Source organism: Dreissena polymorpha, chromosome 1 (genome assembly GCF_020536995.1).
Source record: "Dreissena polymorpha isolate Duluth1 chromosome 1, UMN_Dpol_1.0, whole genome shotgun sequence".
Classification (NCBI taxonomy): Eukaryota; Metazoa; Mollusca; class Bivalvia; order Myida; family Dreissenidae; genus Dreissena; species Dreissena polymorpha.
This window is the reverse complement of record NC_068355.1, coordinates 70825710-70847561: the sequence shown is the minus strand read 5'-3', so window position 1 is coordinate 70847561 and position 21852 is coordinate 70825710. Positions and strand designations below refer to the sequence as shown.

Here is a 21852-nt window from a genome sequence, read left to right as displayed (position 1 = left end):
GGTTTTACGTCTAATATCCTTAGAAAAATATTTATTTAAATTCTTAAACTTTTTAACATCTTTAAATTTAGTCTAAATTATTATTTAAAAACATTGAGTTGCACAATTTTGCCCTTATACAATAATCGAGAGAAGGCTCTGCATTACTTTAAATTCAACTATATGAAATTGATTTTCAAAGCAAAAGACACCTTTGAATATTGCTATCAAATTAGGTTCAAGCCATGATTTGTACTGTAATTCCACTAGATATTACTTATTTGAGCGTTTTTGTTCTCGTTACTTTAAAGTCTCGTTTTATTCATGTTTAATAAAACCAGAATGCATCAACATAAAAGTCTTTACTTATCGTATCGCTGACCATTATTGTTAAAAAGTAAATATCATAATGTATGCTCTTCACTCGACATGTACGGATTGCTTATGCAATATAAACATAGCAGCGATAATGGTATTATCAGTTAAAGAATATTGCATCGGTACATACATTTATTGGTACATGTAATATACAGTAAAAGATACAAAGTTACAATACGTATGTTGAATAATTTAGATTTTCATTTAAACACATATCATAATAAAAGCATGACGGAACAGATCTATGCATGTATTTAGATGAGCTGCCGACGGATATTGCAATTTTTATAAGATTTCAGCATATGCGACGATGTTTGAGAGTCTTTTTGCGCATGAGTTGTTTGTCCCCATTGTACGATACATTGTATTTGTTGTTTTTTCCGTTTCCGATGACCAAACAGAAAAGAGTATATCACCTTAAACACATGTGATGCAATCGCCAAGAAAAGTCCCTGCTTTTATTTTCTCCATACATTATGGGGGCATTATCTGCCTCATCTAAATGGACCTGTTAGAAAAGGTTTTGCGAATGACCCAGCAAACAGGTCATCTTGGTAACAATATTGGCCTGCAGGGGGCGCGATGTCCATGAAGTTTGTGCCATACGTTCCTACCTGGAGAGGGGTTCCCACTGCAAAAAATGGTGTTAAAAAGTGCTCATGATCATCAAATAACACAAATGCATTTTTCGTGATTTCATTCATTATAAAACAACAAAACAAATAAGTGGGGCCTGTATATAAATGATGGGTAAGTGTGTTTAATAATTCGCACGTGACGAATAAAAGCACATAAGCTCCATAGATGCCCATTTCGAACTCGGTGAGTTGTATGGGTATTTTAAAGTATTTTATCAATGAGTCTTTAATTACGGTGGGAATGTATTAAGCAGTTAAAAGCATTAAAAAGCCTTTTTAGAACTTTGCAATATGACATTTGTAATAGTTTTATCTTTGAATGACGTTAAAAGCAATTGGTATTTCGACATATATCTTCGTCGTTTAGAGAAAAAATTGACTATGTTACTGTGCAAAGTATGCCCTTAACAAGCTTCTCCCCAATTCGAATATATTTTTTGTGATGAATATACCTTGGAGGTTGTCATGAGGGCTTCTGTAATAGGACGATATTGACGAGTCGAACGCCTGCCTGCTGATGCTGTCCTGGTACGCATTGTTCCTTAGCAACGCGGTCTTGTTAAGACTGTCATAGGTGGCGTTCAACTTGTTGTAGTTGTAGTGCTGGTACGGGTCAGAAAAGGAGTGGGTGGAGCGCGCGTCTGACCAATAGTTGCCGCCAACAGACGGCAAGTTGGAGGTTATGTTAGACGTGAAAGGATTGGACGAAAATGTTTGGGAATATGCCTCGGAGTAGTTTGGTATTCTGCTAGACCCGAAAGAGGGATTATGACTCATATAATCCGGATAGGAACTGATGCCGAACTGCGGAAGATAGGTCGGCCTGTCAAATGTGTTATTATACGGTTGATAAGGTTTCATCGGAGGTACGGAAATGGCGCCATTGTGAGGGCGGATATTTTGTTGCGCATGCACAATTAGATCGGATCTGGACGAATCGTGGTCGGACATGGTCTTGCTGTTGGTGGTGGTCGGAAGTGGGCGGATAAATGCCGTGTTAGAAGGCATGTGGTCGGATGTTAATGGCTCAACGTTGCTGCTCGAGGTTATCCGATTATCATCTGCCAGCATCGCGGAATCTGAATCACATTAAATGGGATGAGAGATAGATGGAGAATCGTGTTTAACATCTAACGGCACGCCAAAAAAATGGCAAAAAGTTAAAGCATCGCCTCAGCAATTCCAATCAGCTATTAAAGAGTGTTTTTTTTTTTAATTTGATACATTAAAACATTGGTTTACACATGTAAGTTTAAGAAATATTTGTCAGTTAATGCTTTTGATTAAAAGTACTGATAAGATGTATACCAACATGGTATGAATTTAAGAAGGATATTAATTTACCGATGGCATACAACTTGCCTTCGAACTCCTCAGTGTGTCTTCGTTTCTTAGCTTTCGGCGAGTTGATACTTTTATTCACGTGTTTGCGTACAGCTGGCTTTATGTGTATCTCTTCTGGTTACATAAAATATAAAATAAGATTAGCAACGGATGATTAGACATACTTGGCTAATAGTTTAAATCAGAAATAATGAAGACAACGTTTACTTTACTTAACTTAAGATGCCCATATACATATCTTGATGGTGAATGACATAATCTTTGCGGAATACGTAACTGTGTTATTCTCGAAATTATAGGCATTGTAATGAAGTTGGCAGTAATATATAAAAGGCACCATAATACTAGACGTGGATCACAGAGCAAAGTATTATAAATGAGCGACAAAAGAGATTCCAAAAAAAAAAACGAAATTAAGTTTATCTATTGCAAAGAAAAATGACACGAGAGTTGAAGTTGTCGATCATAATGGAAATATAATAACAATCATACACGAACTTGTTCGCTCGGTAAATTGGTGTTATCTAGCCTTATACAAAATACTTCATTTTCGTCTACTCGGCCATTATACATGCTGCTTGAGAATGATTACATGCTGCTCTCTCGCGGAAAGTAAGTAACTGATATATTTGGCGACAACGCATTAATTTACTGACCCTGTATCACACTGTACAGGATATGCTACTAATCCGATCCAAGTATGATCTTATTCAAGTTATCAAATGCTAATAAAAATATAGATTTGGCAGACGTTTATAGACTAATACGAACCGTTATAAAACACATAGGTACTTAAGTATGTTTTGGCGATTCCATTAATACATTATTAAATATGAAACATTTTCAATGAAACACGCTTCTATTTTACAAAATCACTGGTAAAACTGCTATTGTTATCTTGTGCTTTCTACAAATTATAATCAACTGGACTAATGTGTTTCATTAACAAACCATTTCAAAGACATCAACATAAGTTAGATGGTTAAAGTTGGTTAGATGGATAAGTTATTTTTAATAAAATGTCTTGCGTCCAGAGTGTAGGTTTGTAAGGAATCTATGAAAAACACACCACCCAATACTAAACTCACCGGCGTTTTTCATGTGCTTCTGCAACGCCCTTTGTAGACGGGAGTCGCACTCAATATCCTGCTGGGTTTCCACAACGAGGAACGTGTACTCGTCAAGCATTAGGTGCACGATGTGAATCGACACTAGAGAGGGAACATTTGCATATGAATGTCGCGTTACAAGTGGTTAGATAAGTGGCCCCTTATTCACATGAATGTCGCGTTACAAATGGTCAGATTAGTGGACCCATATTCACAGGAATGCCGCGTTACAGGTGGTTAGAGAAGTGGGCCCTTTTTCACAGGAATGCCGCGTTGCAATAGTTAGATTAGTGGGCCCTCTACAAGAATGCAGCGTTACAAGTGGTCAGATTAGTGGGACCTGTACAGGAATTCCGCGTTACAAGTGGCTAGATTTGTGGTCCCTTATTTACAGGAACGTCGCGTAACAAGTGGTCAGATTAGTGGGCCCTTTACAGGAATTCCGCGTTACCAGTGGCTAGATATGTGGTCCCTTATTTACAGGAATGTCGCGTTACAAGTGGTGAGATGAATAGTTCCTTATTCACAGGAATGCCGCGTTACAAGAAGTTAGATTAGTGGGCCCTGTACAAGAATTCCGCGTTACATGTGGTCAGAATAGTAGGCCCTTATTCACAAGAACACCGCGTTACAGGTGTTTAGAGACGTTGATCCTTATTCACAGGAATGCCGCGTTACAAGTAGAAAGATAAGTTGGCCATGTACAGGAATGCCGCGGTACAAGCGGTCAGATAATTTGTCCCTTATTCACTGGAATGCCGCGTTACAAGTGGTCAGATTAGTGGGCCCTGAACAGGATTGCAGCGGTACAAGTGGTCAGATAAGTGGTCCCTTATTCACTGGAATGCCACGTTACAAGTGGTCAGATTAGTGGGTCCTGAACAGGAATGCAGCGGTACAAGTGGTCAGATAAGTGGTACAATTTTCACTGAAATGCCGCGTTACAAGTGGTCAGATAAGCGGTCCCTTATTCACTGGAATGCCGCGTTACAAGTGGTCAAATTAGTGGGCCCTGAACAGGAATGCAGCGGTACAAGTGGTCAGATAAGTGTTTCCTTATTCACTGGAATGCAGCGTAACAAGTGGTCAGATTAGTGGGCCATGTACAGGAATGCCGCGGTACAAGTGGTCCGATAAGTGGTCCCTTATTCACAGCATTCCCGCGTTACAAGTGGTAAGATAAGTGGTTCCTTAATCTCAAGAACACCGCGTTACAAGTGGTTAGAGTAGTGGGTCCTTAATTACAGGATTGCCGCGTTACAAGTGGTTAAATAAGTGGGCCCTTATTCACAGGTATGACGCGTTATAAGTGGTTAGAGTAGCGGGCCCTTATTATCAGGAATTCCGAGTTACAGGTAGTTAGAAAAGTGGGCCCTTATTCACATGAATGCCGCGTTACAAGTTGTAAGAATTGTTGGCCCTTTACAGGAATGCCGCTTTACAAGTGGTTAGAGTAGCGGGCCCTTATTTACAGGAATGCCGCGTAACAAGTAGTTAGATTAGTGGGCCCCGTGCAGGAATGCCGCGAAACAAATGGTTTGATTAGTGGGCCCTGCACAGTAATGACGCGTTACATGCGGTTAGAGAAGTGGGCCCTTACTCAAAGGATTGCCGCGTTACAAGTTGTAAGATAAGTGGGCCCTTATTCACAGCAATGCCGCGTTACAAGTGGTTAGAGTAGCGGGCCCTTATTAACACGAATACCGCGTTACAGGTAGTTAAAAAAGTGGGCCCTTATTCACAGAAATGACGCGTTACAAGAAGTAAGAATTGTTAGCCCTGTACAGGAATGCCGCTTTACAAGTGGTTAGAGTAGCGGGCCCTTATTCACAGGAATGCCGCGTTACAAGTAGTGAGATTAGTAGGCCATGTACGGGAATGCCGCGAAACAAATGGTTTGATTAGTGTGCCATGCACAGTAATGACGCGTAACAAGTGGTTAGAGTAGTGGTTCATTATTCACAGGAATGCCGCTTTACAAGTGATTATATTAGTGGTTGCTTATTAACAGGAATGCCGCGTTACATGTGGTTAGAGTAGTGGTCCCTTTTGCATGGAAATGACGCGTTGCACTGGGTTATATTAAATGGTTCTTACTCACAGGAATGCCGCGTTACTAGAAATCATATAAGTGGGTCCTTATTCAGAGAAATTCCGGGTAACAATCTGTTGGATTAGTGAACCCTTATTCAAAGGAATGCCGCGTTACAAGTGGTTCGAGAAGTGGGCCCTTATTCACAGGAATGCTGCGTTACAAGTGGTTAGAGAAGTGGGACCTTATTCACAGGAATGCCGCGTTACAAGTGGTTAGAAAAGTTGGCCCCTTTTTACTGGAATGCCTTATTCACAGGAATGCCGCGTAACAAGTGGTTAGATTAGAAGGCCTTTCTTCACAAGAAGCCCGCGTTCCAAGTGGTTAGATAAGTGGGCATTGCAAAATAATGACGCGTTGCAAGTGGTAAGGTAAGTGGTCCCTTATTCACAGGAATGCCGCGTTACAAGTGGTCAGATAAGTGGGCCAATTCACGGGAATGACGTGTTACAAGTGGTTAGATTAGTGGGTCTTTATTCACAGGAATGGCGCGTTAAAAGTGGATAGAGTAGTGGGCCCTTATTCACAGGAAAGCCGCGATACAAGAGGTTAGAGTAGTGGGCCCTTATTCACAGGAAAGCCGCGATACAAGAGGTTAGAGTAGTGGGCCCTTATTTACAGGAAAGCCGCGATACAAGAGGTTAGAGTAATGGGCTCTGCACAGTAATGACGCGTTACAAATGGTTATATAAGTTGCCCCTTATTCACAGGAATGCGGCGTCACAAGTGGTTATATTAGTGGGCACTTTTTCACAGAGCAGTGTATGGAGAATTTTGATATAATCCTCGAATTCGTCAGTCCTATCACATATAATTTTAAAAACCTTGATAGAAATGGTGATATTTTGGAATTTTTATTATATCAAAGAAAATTTATATTTTATGAATTACCGTTTAACTATTTTATCCTCTTGACTCCGTTTTTATAAGGACTGTGTTGCATGAATTTGATACTTCCAAAAGTAATGGTAATGATAATTGAGTTATGGGGAAAAAAGGCCTTGGCAAACTGCGTAGACCCAGATGAGACGCCGCATGATGCGGCGTATCATCAGCGTCTGCGCTATTTGCTTGAAGGAATTTCTGTAAGAAAAAGTATAGAAATGAGTACACTAGACATCCATAATTTTGGAAATAAATTGATCCAATTTAGAAGGATTGGAGAGTCCACTAGGCATACATGGGTTAACCTACCAAACGATGATGCGTTCTGAAGGGTGAGTTCGCGCATGAGGAGGCCGCTGAAGGCGCCCCAGTGCAGCAGGAACTCGGAAGCCTTCTCGCGGAACAACTCGTGGTCCTCGCCACACACCTGGCGGATTCGGCAAAAGTGGCAATACATGTTTACAGATCAAATAAAGAATTTTTGTCTGCAAAGCAGTTTGCGCAAATTATCGTAACTGATGTCACCTATGTTTTTGTATGCAGGGGTGTTCACAAAGTACCATTGCTGAAGTCAATAATGTTTGTTATGGAGTACAATTACTCATAATGCATACTGTACCTCATATTCCCGACATTTTAAGTACATTTAAGCAAAGCTTTAGTTGAAAAATATTGTGGGCAAATCAAACGTTGTGACAAAACCAAATTACGCCTAGTGTCGTAAAGAAATCGTTCTTAAAATTGACGACTAGCGAAGATGCTGTATCAGTTATCAGTGTTGAAATTAAGCCTATTACAACTCATGGAAATGTGATTATATTTACAAACTAAATTGTCCAGTATCAAGATTTATTTTTAACTGTACGACATATTGTCGTTTGATTTGTCTAAAAAGACTTGCGTTTCTGGTGACAAGGCAAGAATTCCAGGGCCGATTGATCGTAAGTTTTGTTATGTTAGAGCTTGTAAATACGATCTTACTATTTGTTTTAAGACAGATAAAACGTCGATGAGTAAACATGTACAATGCATGCTCAGAAGGACTAACACAGGAACAGCAAAGCAAATATAGTTTATATACAATGGCAAATAACTTGCGAATGTACAGTTGAAAATGAATTTATGTTCAAAAAACATGTACTCAGATCGAAAAAAAACGGAGTTTATCGGAGTAAACGTGGTCGTTGCGAATTTTATTTCAGTTAACAACATTTGATTTATAGTTATATAAAAAGTAGAAAATATAATGTTGATATTGAAAATGTATATACTCGTGTTAGTGTTGTTTTGCTTTATGACTAGACTGTCAATATATAGCTTAAATACGCATGCTATTTGAACGTTTTGGCAATCCAAAACTTATTTCTTGTTTACTTTTTTGGTCAAAGAAAGATAAGCATTTCAACCAAACGAAGCCACGCGGTTTTAAATAGTGCCATATGGACGTTGCTTTCATTTGCCGAATTCATTTGCCTAATTTACCTATATCCAGTCATTTAAAATAGATGTATATACTTCGTAATAAATAGTATTCCATTAACGTGAAGTGCAATTTCATTAGTCAATAAGTGGCTTTAAAATATTCTTAAAAACGAATATATACAGCGAATTTCGACAAAGAAGGATTTTAAGATATAATTTATAAGGCATTTCGGTTTGTCTATTAACTATACATTTTTCTTGAATTATATGTAGCAGCTATTGCGCTTTGTCTATTAAAGATCTTTTTTCCTGAATTATTGGTAGCAGGTGCTTTTTTATGATCATTTAAATTTATCACATATAGGGCTGTTAAGAAAACTTATGGTCTAAGCCCAAAGGAACAAAACTGTTTAGACCGTTGACAATATTTTATCCATATTTACCTTTAATACATGCTTCTCAACTATATCATCAATCCATTCTGTGTAGCCCTCTATAGGCGACTGCTTCCCCAGGAGCTCTTTAAACTCGCTATAGACTGCAATACGTAAATATAGACATAACGTGAGACTGAACTCGTTATAGACTGCAATACGTAAATATAGACATAACGTGACACCGAACTCGCTATAGACTGCAATACGTCAATACAGACATAACGTGAGACTGAACTCGCTATAGACTGCAATACGTAAATATAGACATAACTTGACACTGAACTCGCTATAGACTGCAATACGTCAATATAGACATAACGTGAGACTGAACTCGCTATAGCTGCAATTCGTCAATATAGACATAATGTGGGACTGAACTCGCTATAGACTTCAATACGTCAATTTAGATAAAACGTGAGACTAAACTCGGTATAGACTGCAATACGTCAAAAAAGACATTACGTGAAACTGAACCTGCTATAGACTGCAATACGTCAACATAGACATACCGTGAGACTGAACTCGCTATAGACGGCAATACGTCAATAAAGACTTAACGTGACACTGAACTCGCTGTAGACTGCAATACGTCAATATAGACATACCGTGAGACTGAACTTGCCATAGACTGCAAAACGTCAATATAGACATAAAGTGAGACTGAACTCGGTATAGACTGCAATACGTCAATAGACATAACGTGAGAATGAACTCGCTATAGTCTGCAATACGTCAATATAGACATAACGTGAGACTGAACTCGCGATAGACTGCAATACGTCAATATAGACATAACGTGAGACTGATTGCGCTATAGACTGCAATACGTCAATATAGACATAATGTGAGGCTGAACTCAATACAGACTGCAATACGTCAATATAGACATAATGTTGGACTGAACTCGCTATAGACTGCAATACGTCAATATAAACATAACGTGAGACTGAACTGGCTATAGACTGCAATACGTCAATATAGATAAACGTGAGACTAAACTCGGTATAGACTGCAATACGTCAATAAAGACATACGTGAAACTGAACCTGCTATAAACTGCAATAAGTCAATATAGACATACCGTAAGACTGAACTCGCTATAGACGGCAATACGTCAATATAGACATAACGTGACACTGAACTCGCTGTAGACTGCAATACGTCAATAAAGACATACCGTGAGACTGAACTCGCTATAGACTGCAATACGTCAATATAGACATACCGTGAGACTGAACTCGCTTTAGACTGCAATACGTCAATATAGATATAACGTGAGACTGAACTCGCTATAGACTGCAAAACGTCAATATAGACATAAAGTGAGACTGAACTCGGTATAGACTGCAATACGTCAATAGGCATAACGTGAGACTGAACTCGCTATAGACTGCAATACGCCAATATAGACATAACGTGAGACTGAACTCGCTTTATACTGCAATACGTCAAGATAGACATAACATGAGACTCAAATCGCTAGAAACTGCAATACGTCAATATAGACATAACGTGAGACTGAACTCGCTATAGACTTAAATACGTCAATAAAAACATACCGTGAGACTGAACTCGCTATAGACTGCAATACAACAATATAGACATACCGTGATACTGAACTCGCTATAGACTGCAATGCGTCAATAGACATAACATGAGACTGAGCTCGCTATAGACTGCAATACGTCAATATAAACATAACGTGAGACTGAACTGGCTATAGACTGCAATACGTCAATATAGATAAACGTGAGACTAAACTCGGTATAGACTGCAATACGTCAATAAAGACATACGTGAAACTGAACCTGCTATAAACTGCAATAAGTCAATATAGACATACCGTAAGACTGAACTCGCTATAGACGGCAATACGTCAATATAGACATAACGTGACACTGAACTCGCTGTAGACTGCAATACGTCAATAAAGACATACCGTGAGACTGAACTCGCTATAGACTGCAATACGTCAATATAGACATACCGTGAGACTGAACTCGCTTTAGACTGCAATACGTCAATATAGATATAACGTGAGACTGAACTCGCTATAGACTGCAAAACGTCAATATAGACATAAAGTGAGACTGAACTCGGTATAGACTGCAATACGTCAATAGGCATAACGTGAGACTGAACTCGCTATAGACTGCAATACGCCAATATAGACATAACGTGAGACTGAACTCGCTATATACTGCAATACGTCAAGATAGACATAACATGAGACTCAAATCGCTAGAAACTGCAATACGTCAATATAGACATAACGTGAGACTGAACTCGCTATAGACTTAAATACGTCAATAAAAACATACCGTGAGACTGAACTCGCTATAGACTGCAATACAACAATATAGACATACCGTGATACTGAACTCGCTATAGACTGCAATGCGTCAATAGACATAACATGAGACTGAGCTCGCTATAGACTGCAATACGTCAATATAGACATAACGTGAAACTGAACTCGCTATAGACTGCAATACTTCAATATAGACATAACGTGAGACTGAACTCGCTATAAACTGCAATACATCAATATAGACATAACATGAGACTGAACTCGCTATAGACGGCAATACGTCAATATAGACATAACGTGACACTGAACTCGCTATAGACTGCAATACGTCAATATAGACATACCGTGAGACTGAACTCGCTATATACTGCAATACGTCAATATAGACATAACGTGAAACTGAACTCGCTATGGACTGCAATACGTCAATATAGACATAACGTGTGACTGAACTCAATATAGACTGCAATGTGTCAATATAGACATAACGTGAGACTGAATTCTCTATAGACTACAATACGTCAATATAGACATAAAGTGAGACTTAACTCGCTAAAGACTGCAATACGTCAATATAGACATCACGTGAGACTGAACTCGCCATAGACTGCAATACGTCTGTATAGACATCACGTGAGATTAAACTCGCTATAGACTGGATTACGTCAATATAGACATAACAAGACACTGAACTCGCTTTAGACTGCAATACATCAATATAGACATCACGTGAGACTGAACTCGTTAAAGACTGCAATACGTCAATATAGACATAACGTGAGACTGAACTCGCTATAGACTGCAATACGTCAATATAGACAAACCGTGAGACTGAACTCGCTATATACTGCAATACGTCAATATAGACATAACGTGAAACTGAACTCGCTATGGACTGCAATACGTCAATATAGACATAAAGTGAGACTGAACTCGCTTTAGACTGCAATACGTCAATATAGACATCACGTGAGACTGAACTCGCTTTAGACTGCAATACGTCTATATAGACATCACGTGAGACTGAACTAGTTTATGACTGCAATACGTCAATATAAACATAACGTGAAACTGAACTTGCTATGGACTGCAATACGTCAATAAAGACATAACGTGAGACTGAACTCGCTATATACTGCAATACGTCAATATAGACATAACGCGAAACTGAACTCGCTATTAACTGAAATACATCAATATAGACATAACGTGATACTGAACTCGGTATAGACTGCAATACGTCAATATAGACATAATGTGAGACTGAACTCGGTATAGACCGCAATACGTCAATATAGACATAACGTGAGGCTGAACGCGCTATAGACGGCAATACGTCAATATAGACATCACATGAGATAGAACTCGCTATAGACCGTAATACGTCAATATAGATATAACGTGAAACTGAACTCACTATTAACTGCAATACGTCAATATAGACATAACGTGAGACTGAACTCGCTATAGGCGGCAATACGTCAATATAGACATTAACTGAGAGTGAACTTGCGATAGACTGAAATACGTCAATATAGACATGACGTGAAACTGAACTCGCTATTAACTGCAATACGTCAATATAGACATTATGTGACACTGAAAACGCTGTAGACTGCAATACGTCAATATAGACATAACGTGAGACTGAACTCGCTATAGACTGTAATACGTCAATATAGACATAACGTGAAACTGAACTCGCTATTAACTGCAATACGTCAATATAGACATAACGTGACACTGAACTCGCTATAGACTGCAATACGTCTGTATAGTCATCACGCGAGACTGAACTCGCTATTAACTGCTATACGTCAATATAGACATAACGTGAGACTGAACTCGATATAGACTGCAAAACCACAATATAGACATAACGTTAGACTGAACTCGCTATAGACTGCAATACGTCAATAAATACATAACGTAGAACTGAACTCGCTTTAGACTAAAATATCAAGAATATGGACATAACAAGAAACGAACTTCGTTTGGATTTTAAAACGTAAAAACAAACTGCACTCGTTTCAGATAAAATACGTCAAAACAGACATAACGACTCACTGCACTCGTTAAAGACTTATATACGTCAACATGGACAGGTAGACAACTGCACTAATTTTAAGTTAAAATTTAGGCCGTGGATTAAAATACCTCAAAACTACACAACAAACAAGAACAATATAATGTTGAAAAAACGATCATAATTATATCTAAGCCGTTATTGTATACATGGTGTCAATGTTCATGTTTGTTAAATTTAATAACTAAGCTTGTAGGTTAAGTATTGGGTATATACAGTGATTAAATAAAATCAAAAGAAGTGAAGATGTTTGCCTACAATTAATAAACATCACCGTTGTGATTTCATTGCTTGATATTATGAAAATAATATCGATATTAGGATTCAAAAATAATTCCAATTATGAATGAAATATATTGTATGGGTAAGAGTAGATCAAAGTCACAAAAAATATGACTATATGGAAAAAATAGCAACAAACCGGCAGTCTTACGTAATAAAAGCCGTATTTATATTGTAACACAATATAGATTAAATATAGTGTATATATGTGAGTTCATCAAAATCAGTAAATTCTAAATGTATTGCGTTATATTAAAGAAATGGTAGACAACAAATGTTCCTAATCATATTTGCAGAAACAATAATATTCTTTTTTGGCTTTACAAGTGCAAGATAAGTTCATAATCTCACAACAATTGTCATAAAATTCATATAGACTTTGTATCAATGTAAGCGTATCGATAGGAAGTGTAGTGTATTCTTACTCTTTTCATTACATTATTTGTTTATTTCATAAAGACGTTTATCAAACAATATAGTTATACCCCCACAAACGAAGTTTAGTGGGTATAAAGGAGTGAACTTGTCGGTCGGTCGGTCCGTATTAAGTGTCCTCTCTCTAATTCGAGTAGTTTTCATCCGATCTTCACCAAACTTGGTCAGAAGTTGTGTCTACATGATGTCTAGGCCAAGTTCGAACATGGGCCTTGCCGGGTCAAAAACTAGGTTACTGGGTCACTTAGTGCGTTCAAAACATTCATCATGTTGACCGCTATCTAATTCAAGTAGTTTTCATCCGATCTTCACCAAACTTGGTCAGAAGTTGTATCTACATGATGTCTAGGCCAAGTTCGAACATGAGCCGTCAAAAACTAGGTCACGGGGTCACTTAGTGCGTTTTTAACATAGCATGTTGTCCGCTCTCTAATTCAAGTAGTTTTCATCCGATCTTCACCAAACTTGGTCAGAAGTTGTATCTAGATGATCTTAAGGCCAAGTTCGAACATGGGCCTTGCCGGGTCAAAACCTATGTCACGGGGTCAATTAGTGCGTTTTTTAACATTCTGCATGGTGTCCTCTCTCTTATTCAAGTAGTTTTCATCCGATATTTACCAAACTTAGTCAGAAGTTTTATCTAGATGATATGAAGGCCAAGTTCGAACATGGGCCATGCCAGATCAAAAACTAGGTCACAGGGTCACTTAGTACGTTTTACACATTGAGCATGGTGTCCGTTCTCTATTTCAAGTAGTTTAAATCCGATATTCACTACACTTGGTCAGAAGTTGTAACTAGATGATGTGTATGTCAAGTTCGAACATGGGCCATGCCGGGTCAAAAACTAGGTCACGGGGTCACTTAGTGTGTTTTAAACCTCACCATGTTGTCCGCTCTCTAATTCAAGTAGTTTTTATCCAATCTTTACCAAACTTGGTCAGAAGTTGTATCTAGATGATGTCTAGGTCAAGTTTGAATATGGATCATGCCGGGTCAAAAACTACGTCACGGGGTATCTTAGTGCGTTTTAAACCTCACCATGTTGTCCGCTCTCTAATTCAAGTAGTTTTCATCCAATCCTCACCAAACTTGGTCACAAGTTTTATCTAAATGATCTCTAGGACAAGTTTGAACATGGGCCATTCCGGGCCTAAAACTAGGTCACGGGGTCACTTAGTGCGTTTTTTAACATTCAGCATGGTGTCCGCTCTCTAATTCAAGTAGTTTACATCCGATCTTCACCAAACTTGGTCAGAAGTTTTATGGAGATGATCTCATGGCCAAGTTAAACATGGACCTTTCTGGGTCAAAAACTAGGTCAAGGGGTCACTTAATGCGTTTTAAAAATTGAGCATGGTGTCCGCTGTTTTTGTGAAGACGACATGCAAAATATTTTGTGTCAATGCGGCATGTGGGGGTATTCGTCAAGTCTGTGACAAAGCTCTAGTTTTATTTAATATTATAAAGTATTGCTGCATTGAAATGCTGATTTCTTTCGGATGAAAAAGATTCGAATAATAGATCGTACGGGACTTTTATCACTTCGGTATTTACAAGATTCTTTAGTGCAAAACAGATATATTTTGGTGCGACGAAAACGTATAAGATAACAAGAACCCACACGTACAGTTTTGCATTTTCATGCAGAATTTTGGGTTTGCAGACGGGTCCATGAACCCCGCCTGACTACAGATGTCAACAAAGTCAGCGCTGGAAATATCTGCCACCATTTGCGTCAACAGCTCCTGGTTCGAAATCACCGTTCGGGCCGTCTGAATCAAATGAGTCGTGTTCTGAGAAAACTGGGCTAATGCATGAGCGTAAAGTGTCGTCCCAGATTAGCCTGTGCAGTCCGCACAGGCTAATCAGGGACGACACATTCCGCTTTTATGACATTTTTCGTTAAAATGAAGTATCTTAGCAAAAATCCAATTTAGGCGGAAAGTGTCGTCCCTGATTAGCCTGTACAGACTTCACAGGCTAATATGGGACGACACATTACGCACATGCATTATGTCCAGACTCAAATGCGTACGTATTGAGCCTGCGAAAATACGTCTTCCGCCATATGCGGAAAAAAGTAGCTCCAGACAAGCACTTTTGCGCAGCCTGGTCATTATCTACCGTGTCCGCTAAAATGTCTACCAAGATAAGGCGCTCTCATTAACAGACAGGGTAGCTCATGACCTGACTGGACAGATGTGCAGAAGCTACGCTGGCGTCATATGGATTAAGACCCAAATTCGCATGACGCGGGTATATACGTGTGTATGTAAACTGAAGCTAGTACTTAAGTTTATTAATACCGGCGTAAAGCGCCTTGACGCAGATGCAGACTGGTTTGCAATAAATTTAATTTGTTTTGTACAATTTCCATTAAAGCTAGCCAGATAAATCGACAAAGATACAGACACATATGGCGATTCCTACATGTAGTCTAACCTACACAGGTATGTGCACGTGTAAACTGTACATACAGTACGGTTGACCAATATACGCATGTATAGGTAACTAGCTTTTGGTACAAGTAATAAACACATGTTCGATTTAAATGTTTCCGAAAATGAATACAGATCTATGTATGGCTATAACAGTAATAAATAAACATAAAGCAAGTCAACTCTATCAAACTTATTAGAACATTAAAAATGCGTTTTCAAATTTCAAACATATCAATTATGAGCATGCAGTTACCTGTGCCAAACTGACGAACGATGACTGCCTTCGTAAGCTTTGTATGAACACCTTGGCGACTGAAAAACATGCAGTAAGAACGGGTGTGAATTGAGATAGGCATGATATTGTAATAGAGATACACAGGGGTATATTAAATACATTGATATGAAGATTGTGATAATTTTAAATGCAAATGCCATTTTTAGAGAAAACCGAATTTTACGATTGAACATGATAATTGAATATTTGTTCAATAAAAGCTTCCTTTTTTATAAACTAATAAATATTTATATCATAAAAAGCAAGACATATTATGTTATTTGTTTATTAGATATACGTAGATAAATATGTTGACAGTATACACTGTAAATATATAGCCTAAACTTAGTCTATCCGACCTTCCTGCTTTTTCTCTAGGATCGGCTTGGACACTGTCTCCATGGCACTCTCGATCCAGAAGGGAAGGTGCTTGGCAAACAGACGCATCTCTGCAAATAGTCTGAAAATACAACAGTTAACAATAATTGAGCAATGGACGAGCCCAGCATTAATTAATTCCCAACAGTATACGCATTTTTCGCAGTACACATTAAATTCATATTGTTTCAACAGGAGATAATAATTGTCATCCAATACATGTGCTTTATTTAAGATAAGTGAACAATTGTCGTACAATAAGACTTATGGAAAAAACAAAACAACAAAAGACGACACGATACAGTGTAAAACATGTTTGAAAACTCAAGTTGTCGATATACCTTGCAATTAGTCCTCGGCATATCTTTATATCAATAACAGAATTAATAGACTAAAATGCTTTATTGAACACGATTGTACATGTACTGATATTAACTGTATTACTCTCTTGAAACAATCGACGTAATATTGTTGTCGTTTATTTAGTTAATATATAATTTAGACAGAGTGTAGCAAAACTAAGTAGTTTTAATCACAAGTTGACCAGCCCTCAGACGAGAACTAACTTTTACAATTTAAATCCACCCAAATACAATAAATCATTATTTATTTATATTTTGTCAAATGCATGCTAAGATCATTAACATATTTTTGGCAAAAAAAACACACAATTGTTTCTTGCATTGAAAGTAAGTGTATACTTGTTTGCTGAATCAGGTTGTTTAGCAAAAAGTAACTTGCTACAAATTAAAGGATTGTGTACAATTTTAAGATTTTCCATCTTGAAGATACAGGGCACATTGTTTATATGTGGTATTGTATATATAACAATGAAAAACATAAAACTCAACAACATTTAACAACATATAACAGAGAAAAAATTCTAATGGACATGAGCTCATTTCAAAACATAAAAAACGGGTTACACCAAATGCTGTTGGTAACGAGTGCAAATAAGGAAAAGTTCTTAAACATTAATCAAAATTTTCGAATCTTCGGTGACGTTTCTTTAAAGCCGTGTATTCCAATATGTAGAAGTGCAATTAATGTATGCGCATCATGCTGCAATAGAGAAAGAAGTGTCTGTTTCATGTGTTTGCACTCCCATCGTTTGAAAGACAAACACAGAAATAAATCTATAAACACCGAGCCTTTTCCTCCACGAAGAATGCGATTTACTTGTTATCATTAATGTTTTCAATCACGTTTAAATGAATCACGCCGAGTTTGTTAATAACACAAAAACTGAAATAAAAAAGTAATCTCTTAACCAGCCGCCGCGTGTTAAATTAAGTTTTCCTGGAGGAAATTAGTAAAAGTCACGAATGTGTTGAAACCCAATAAGACTCGTGAGACATGTATCATTTTTTTCACTTCCAACCCGACAGCCCTTGATTTTAAAAGCCTTTATCATGAACACATGACCATGGTCGAGCAAGCGAAGCGGTAAAGGGCTCGCATAGCAGCATCGCCTAGCAAGCGTCTTGATCTGCCAACACTGAGCCGAGCCATTACAAACACAACCAAGCGTTGTCCGGATACCGGATCAATTTAGATGCATCGTTAGCAGGCTTTATAACGAAGTTAAACAAATTTCACAAGTTGTGCATGATTATTATTAAAATATTGCTGATACCAAAGAGACGCAAAGGCAGAAACTTCCGCGCTAATTGCATGCTGCGAACAAGTGAAGTAATGAAATTGAGCCGGCCAAGTGGCGGTGTCAATGGTTAATATTTTGTTTGCATACTTCTGTACCACATGCGTTGACTAATTGAATACCAGGTGCACTCACCATTACGGTAACGCAAGGAAAATGTAACGTTAATAGTTTTACCAATATCTAACAGATACATACAATGAAGCTGTATGAACACATGATTTTTTAACCTTTTTCATTAAAAACTTTTTATTAGACGAACTTAATTTTCCATTTATTGCTTAAATTTCATGACCTAGTTTTATGTCAACGAGAATGTACATCACACAAAAACTTTTTGGCGGGGTGAATTATTTCATTGTGGTGTATACAAAGTTTTGCTTTCGGTGGTCATCACCAGACAAATACTTTGATAAAAATAATGAAAAGCTTTCATTCAACCCAAGGAAAAAAACTCATGATATGGTAACCACAGTCACATTTTGTTGTAAGGAAAATTCACTTCTTAGTAATAACAGCGTATTATGACAGCATTTGTTAAAAATTGTTTACTAAATGATTAATATCAAAACATTATTTCTGTACGAAATGCTTGATAATCATGGTTAGCCATTATAACGACTTGTCCCACTTTTGGCGGCCTGAAGTACATATATATTCATGAAAAACATGAAACAGTTTATAATCATCAAACTATGAAATAAAGCTGGTGTTTACAAATAGTTTGACTTGGAGAACAATTTTGATATTTAAATATTGTCCACAAAAACAGATTTTCTTCACACAGATGGTAATATAAGTTTATACCTTTATATTACATTGTTACCATACAACATTTAAGATGTAATGGATTATACTGAATTTTCCCTATATCACCCAGTTTTAGATTTTAAGAAACATTTAATTTTTTATGAAATCTTTAGTACAAAACTATTGTTTCATATAATGTCAGTTGTATTAAGGCGTAACTTTTGTAATTTAAAAAGAAGATGATAATAATTACAAATGCATCTTATCATCATTAACAATTAATGCAAGTGAAGGTAATGTACGTCTAAAAGTGTATAGGAACGTTTCTGCACAAAGTGTACATTTGTGTAAACTGACAAAAAGACGATCCCACAAACAGACACACACGCACACACAATAGGTCCATTGTGATTACAGAATACACCATTAATTTGTATCGGAGGGTATACACGTGTAAAAAGCAACCAATCACACGTTTATTAAATACAATCACTATATTCAGAGAAAATATACACGACTTTATTTCAATGTACTGAAAAAATGTATAAACATTAAAGGAATTAATACGGTCAAACCGAACAAGCCGCATAGTCATGAAAAAGATACAAGTCATACGATTAACGTTCACGGTACCATGCAGACATTGACGTTATATGTTTAATCCCTAAGCCATGATAGGCTTAATTTATGAATTAATGTAGAAATAAAGGGGATTGCAACTCACGTGCTTGGCATATCTTGGATAGAAGACGGTATGAGAACGTCCAACAGAACCTGCAAATGAGCAATACGATTATTAACCCATGTTTGCCTAGTGGACACCCCCATCCTTCTAAATTGGATCAATTTATTTCCAAAATTAGGAATGTCTAGTATATTTATTTCTATAGTTAGAATATTTCTTACAGAAACTCCTTTAAGCAAACAGCGAAGACTCTGAAGAGACGCCGCATCATGCGGCGTCTCATCTGGGTCTGCGCTGTTTGCCAAGGCCTTTTTTCTAGACGCTAGGCATAAATGTGTTAATGAAGTGCATCCTCACTGCGGACGTCAACAGCTGCTTTGTGATAATGCATTTAAAGCATGAAATCGAAAATAAATGTATGTTTAGAAAACATATGTTACGATATACAAAGCAAATACGATTTCAAAAATCGACAGGTTCAATAATATTTGGCTGTAAAATGCAGTACTCTTATATATCTAGTGTATTGACAAGTATCTTTATTTAAATCAGCATTTGTAAAGGCAGTTACATCTGTATTTCTAAAATTATTTATCTACGAATACAAATAACATGCAAGTATAAAGTTGGATTAATGCGATTATATGTGTCCTTCATATGACTTCATAATGATGTATTTTCCATTTATGCCTCAAAGTTTTGAATGTTAACAACATATCATATAGATGAAGTTTGAAATAATTATATATTGTTCACTAATTATATTTGGTGAAGAATAACGTACTAAATATTGCAATTATTAACCCATTTATGCCTAGTGGACTTTCCCATCCTTCAAAATTGGATCAAGTTTTTTCCAAAATAACGGATGTCTGGTATATTTATTTCTATTTTTAGAATATTTCTTACAGAAATTTCTTTAAGCAAACAGCGCAGATCCAGATGAGACGCCGAATTATGCGGCGTCTCATCTGGGTCTACGCTGTTTGCAATGTCTTTTTTTCAGGACGCTAGGCATAAATGGGTTAAACAAATTTTGACACGTTTTGATCCCTATGTAAAACATTCTCACAAAAATATGTTTATCCCTTATATTGTAAATTGATCTTTCTTTGAAATGATTATATTTTGTATTTACTAAATGCTTGTAATATATACGTATGTAAATGGCGATGAGCTTAACATTCTTAAGTCTGAATAAACTATTCTGTTCTGTTCTTTCCCAGACTACGAAACTATCAGAAGGCGGCGGAGTATTTCCAGTTTTGAATACATTTCAGATTGGCGATATTTATGCACTACTCTAATATCATTAAAACATATGGAAATTAAAACCGCGATATTTAAATAGAATACCAAGTGGTGTTTTATAGGAGAGCTGGAATATGATACATAGGCCGTTTGTTATGCATGCATTGAATATGATTGAATAATATATTTTATTGTTACTTGAATACAACAAGAAACATATTAAGTTATGTAATGGTTTCAAAGCGGTGGAAGGTTATTGCAATTCTTTTATGATTTTGTGGCGGTCCTGTGCTGGTGGAAGAACGTATGTCCTATAGACGTCTTTATACTTGAAAGTGACGAGCTTTATTGCATTCCTTTAAAAAGATACTTATAAACTGCTGATGGCGATTATTGCACCTTGTCTTACATTGTAGATCTAGTATTTAATCACAGAGAATGAGGAAGATCTCCAACATCTATTAACTTTATTATCACAGTAGTGCGATCTAAATAATATGAAAATTAATACTGATACATCGAAGATTATGCATTTTCGACCCGATTCCAAAGAAAAAAACGAACTTTAATTTCAGGTGCATTGATGACGTTATAGAATGCGTGGAAAGCTACCGTTATCTTGGCTGTTAACTGACACTTTGGACTATAACGTAACGGCAAAACATGTAGCGCAGTCAGCTACACGAGGCCTTGGTCTTATCATCGCAAAGTTTAAAGCATTGGGCGGGATGCCATACGAAGTGTTCTCAAAACTCTACGAGGCAAGGGTCTGTCCCACAATTAGCTACGGAGCCGCAATATGGGGAACCAGAGAGTTCTCGTGCATTAATGCAGTCCAACATCGAGCTGCCCGCTTTTTCCTGGGGGTCGGGAAGTACATACCAAACGCCGCTGTGAACGGGGACATTGGATGGGGACATTGGATGGACGCCACTAATAGTAAAACAGTGGAAGGCCGTTATCACTCATTGGATTAGACTCTCAAATATGGACACCAGTAGATTTAACAATT

The 21852-nt window shown here is 37.4% G+C and overlaps 1 protein-coding gene across 1 annotated transcript in view; it reads right to left on the bottom strand.

Annotated features, from left to right (window-relative positions):
* Positions 1-471: 471 nt before the first annotated feature.
* The window catches only part of LOC127834446 (DNA-binding protein RFX6-like), a 45994-nt gene continuing 24613 nt past the window's right edge, over positions 472-21852 (bottom strand). Inside the window, exons 11-20 of the mRNA XM_052360294.1 lie at positions 19629-19678; positions 16476-16576; positions 16096-16154; positions 15029-15173; positions 8291-8385; positions 6735-6852; positions 3428-3550; positions 2358-2453; positions 1448-2074; positions 472-988 (exon numbers count right to left, since the gene is read on the bottom strand). Coding sequence (XP_052216254.1) covers positions 852-988; positions 1448-2074; positions 2358-2453; positions 3428-3550; positions 6735-6852; positions 8291-8385; positions 15029-15173; positions 16096-16154; positions 16476-16576; positions 19629-19678 — 1551 coding nt within the window. The 3' untranslated portion in view covers positions 472-851. The remainder of the gene's footprint in view (positions 989-1447; positions 2075-2357; positions 2454-3427; positions 3551-6734; positions 6853-8290; positions 8386-15028; positions 15174-16095; positions 16155-16475; positions 16577-19628; positions 19679-21852) is intronic.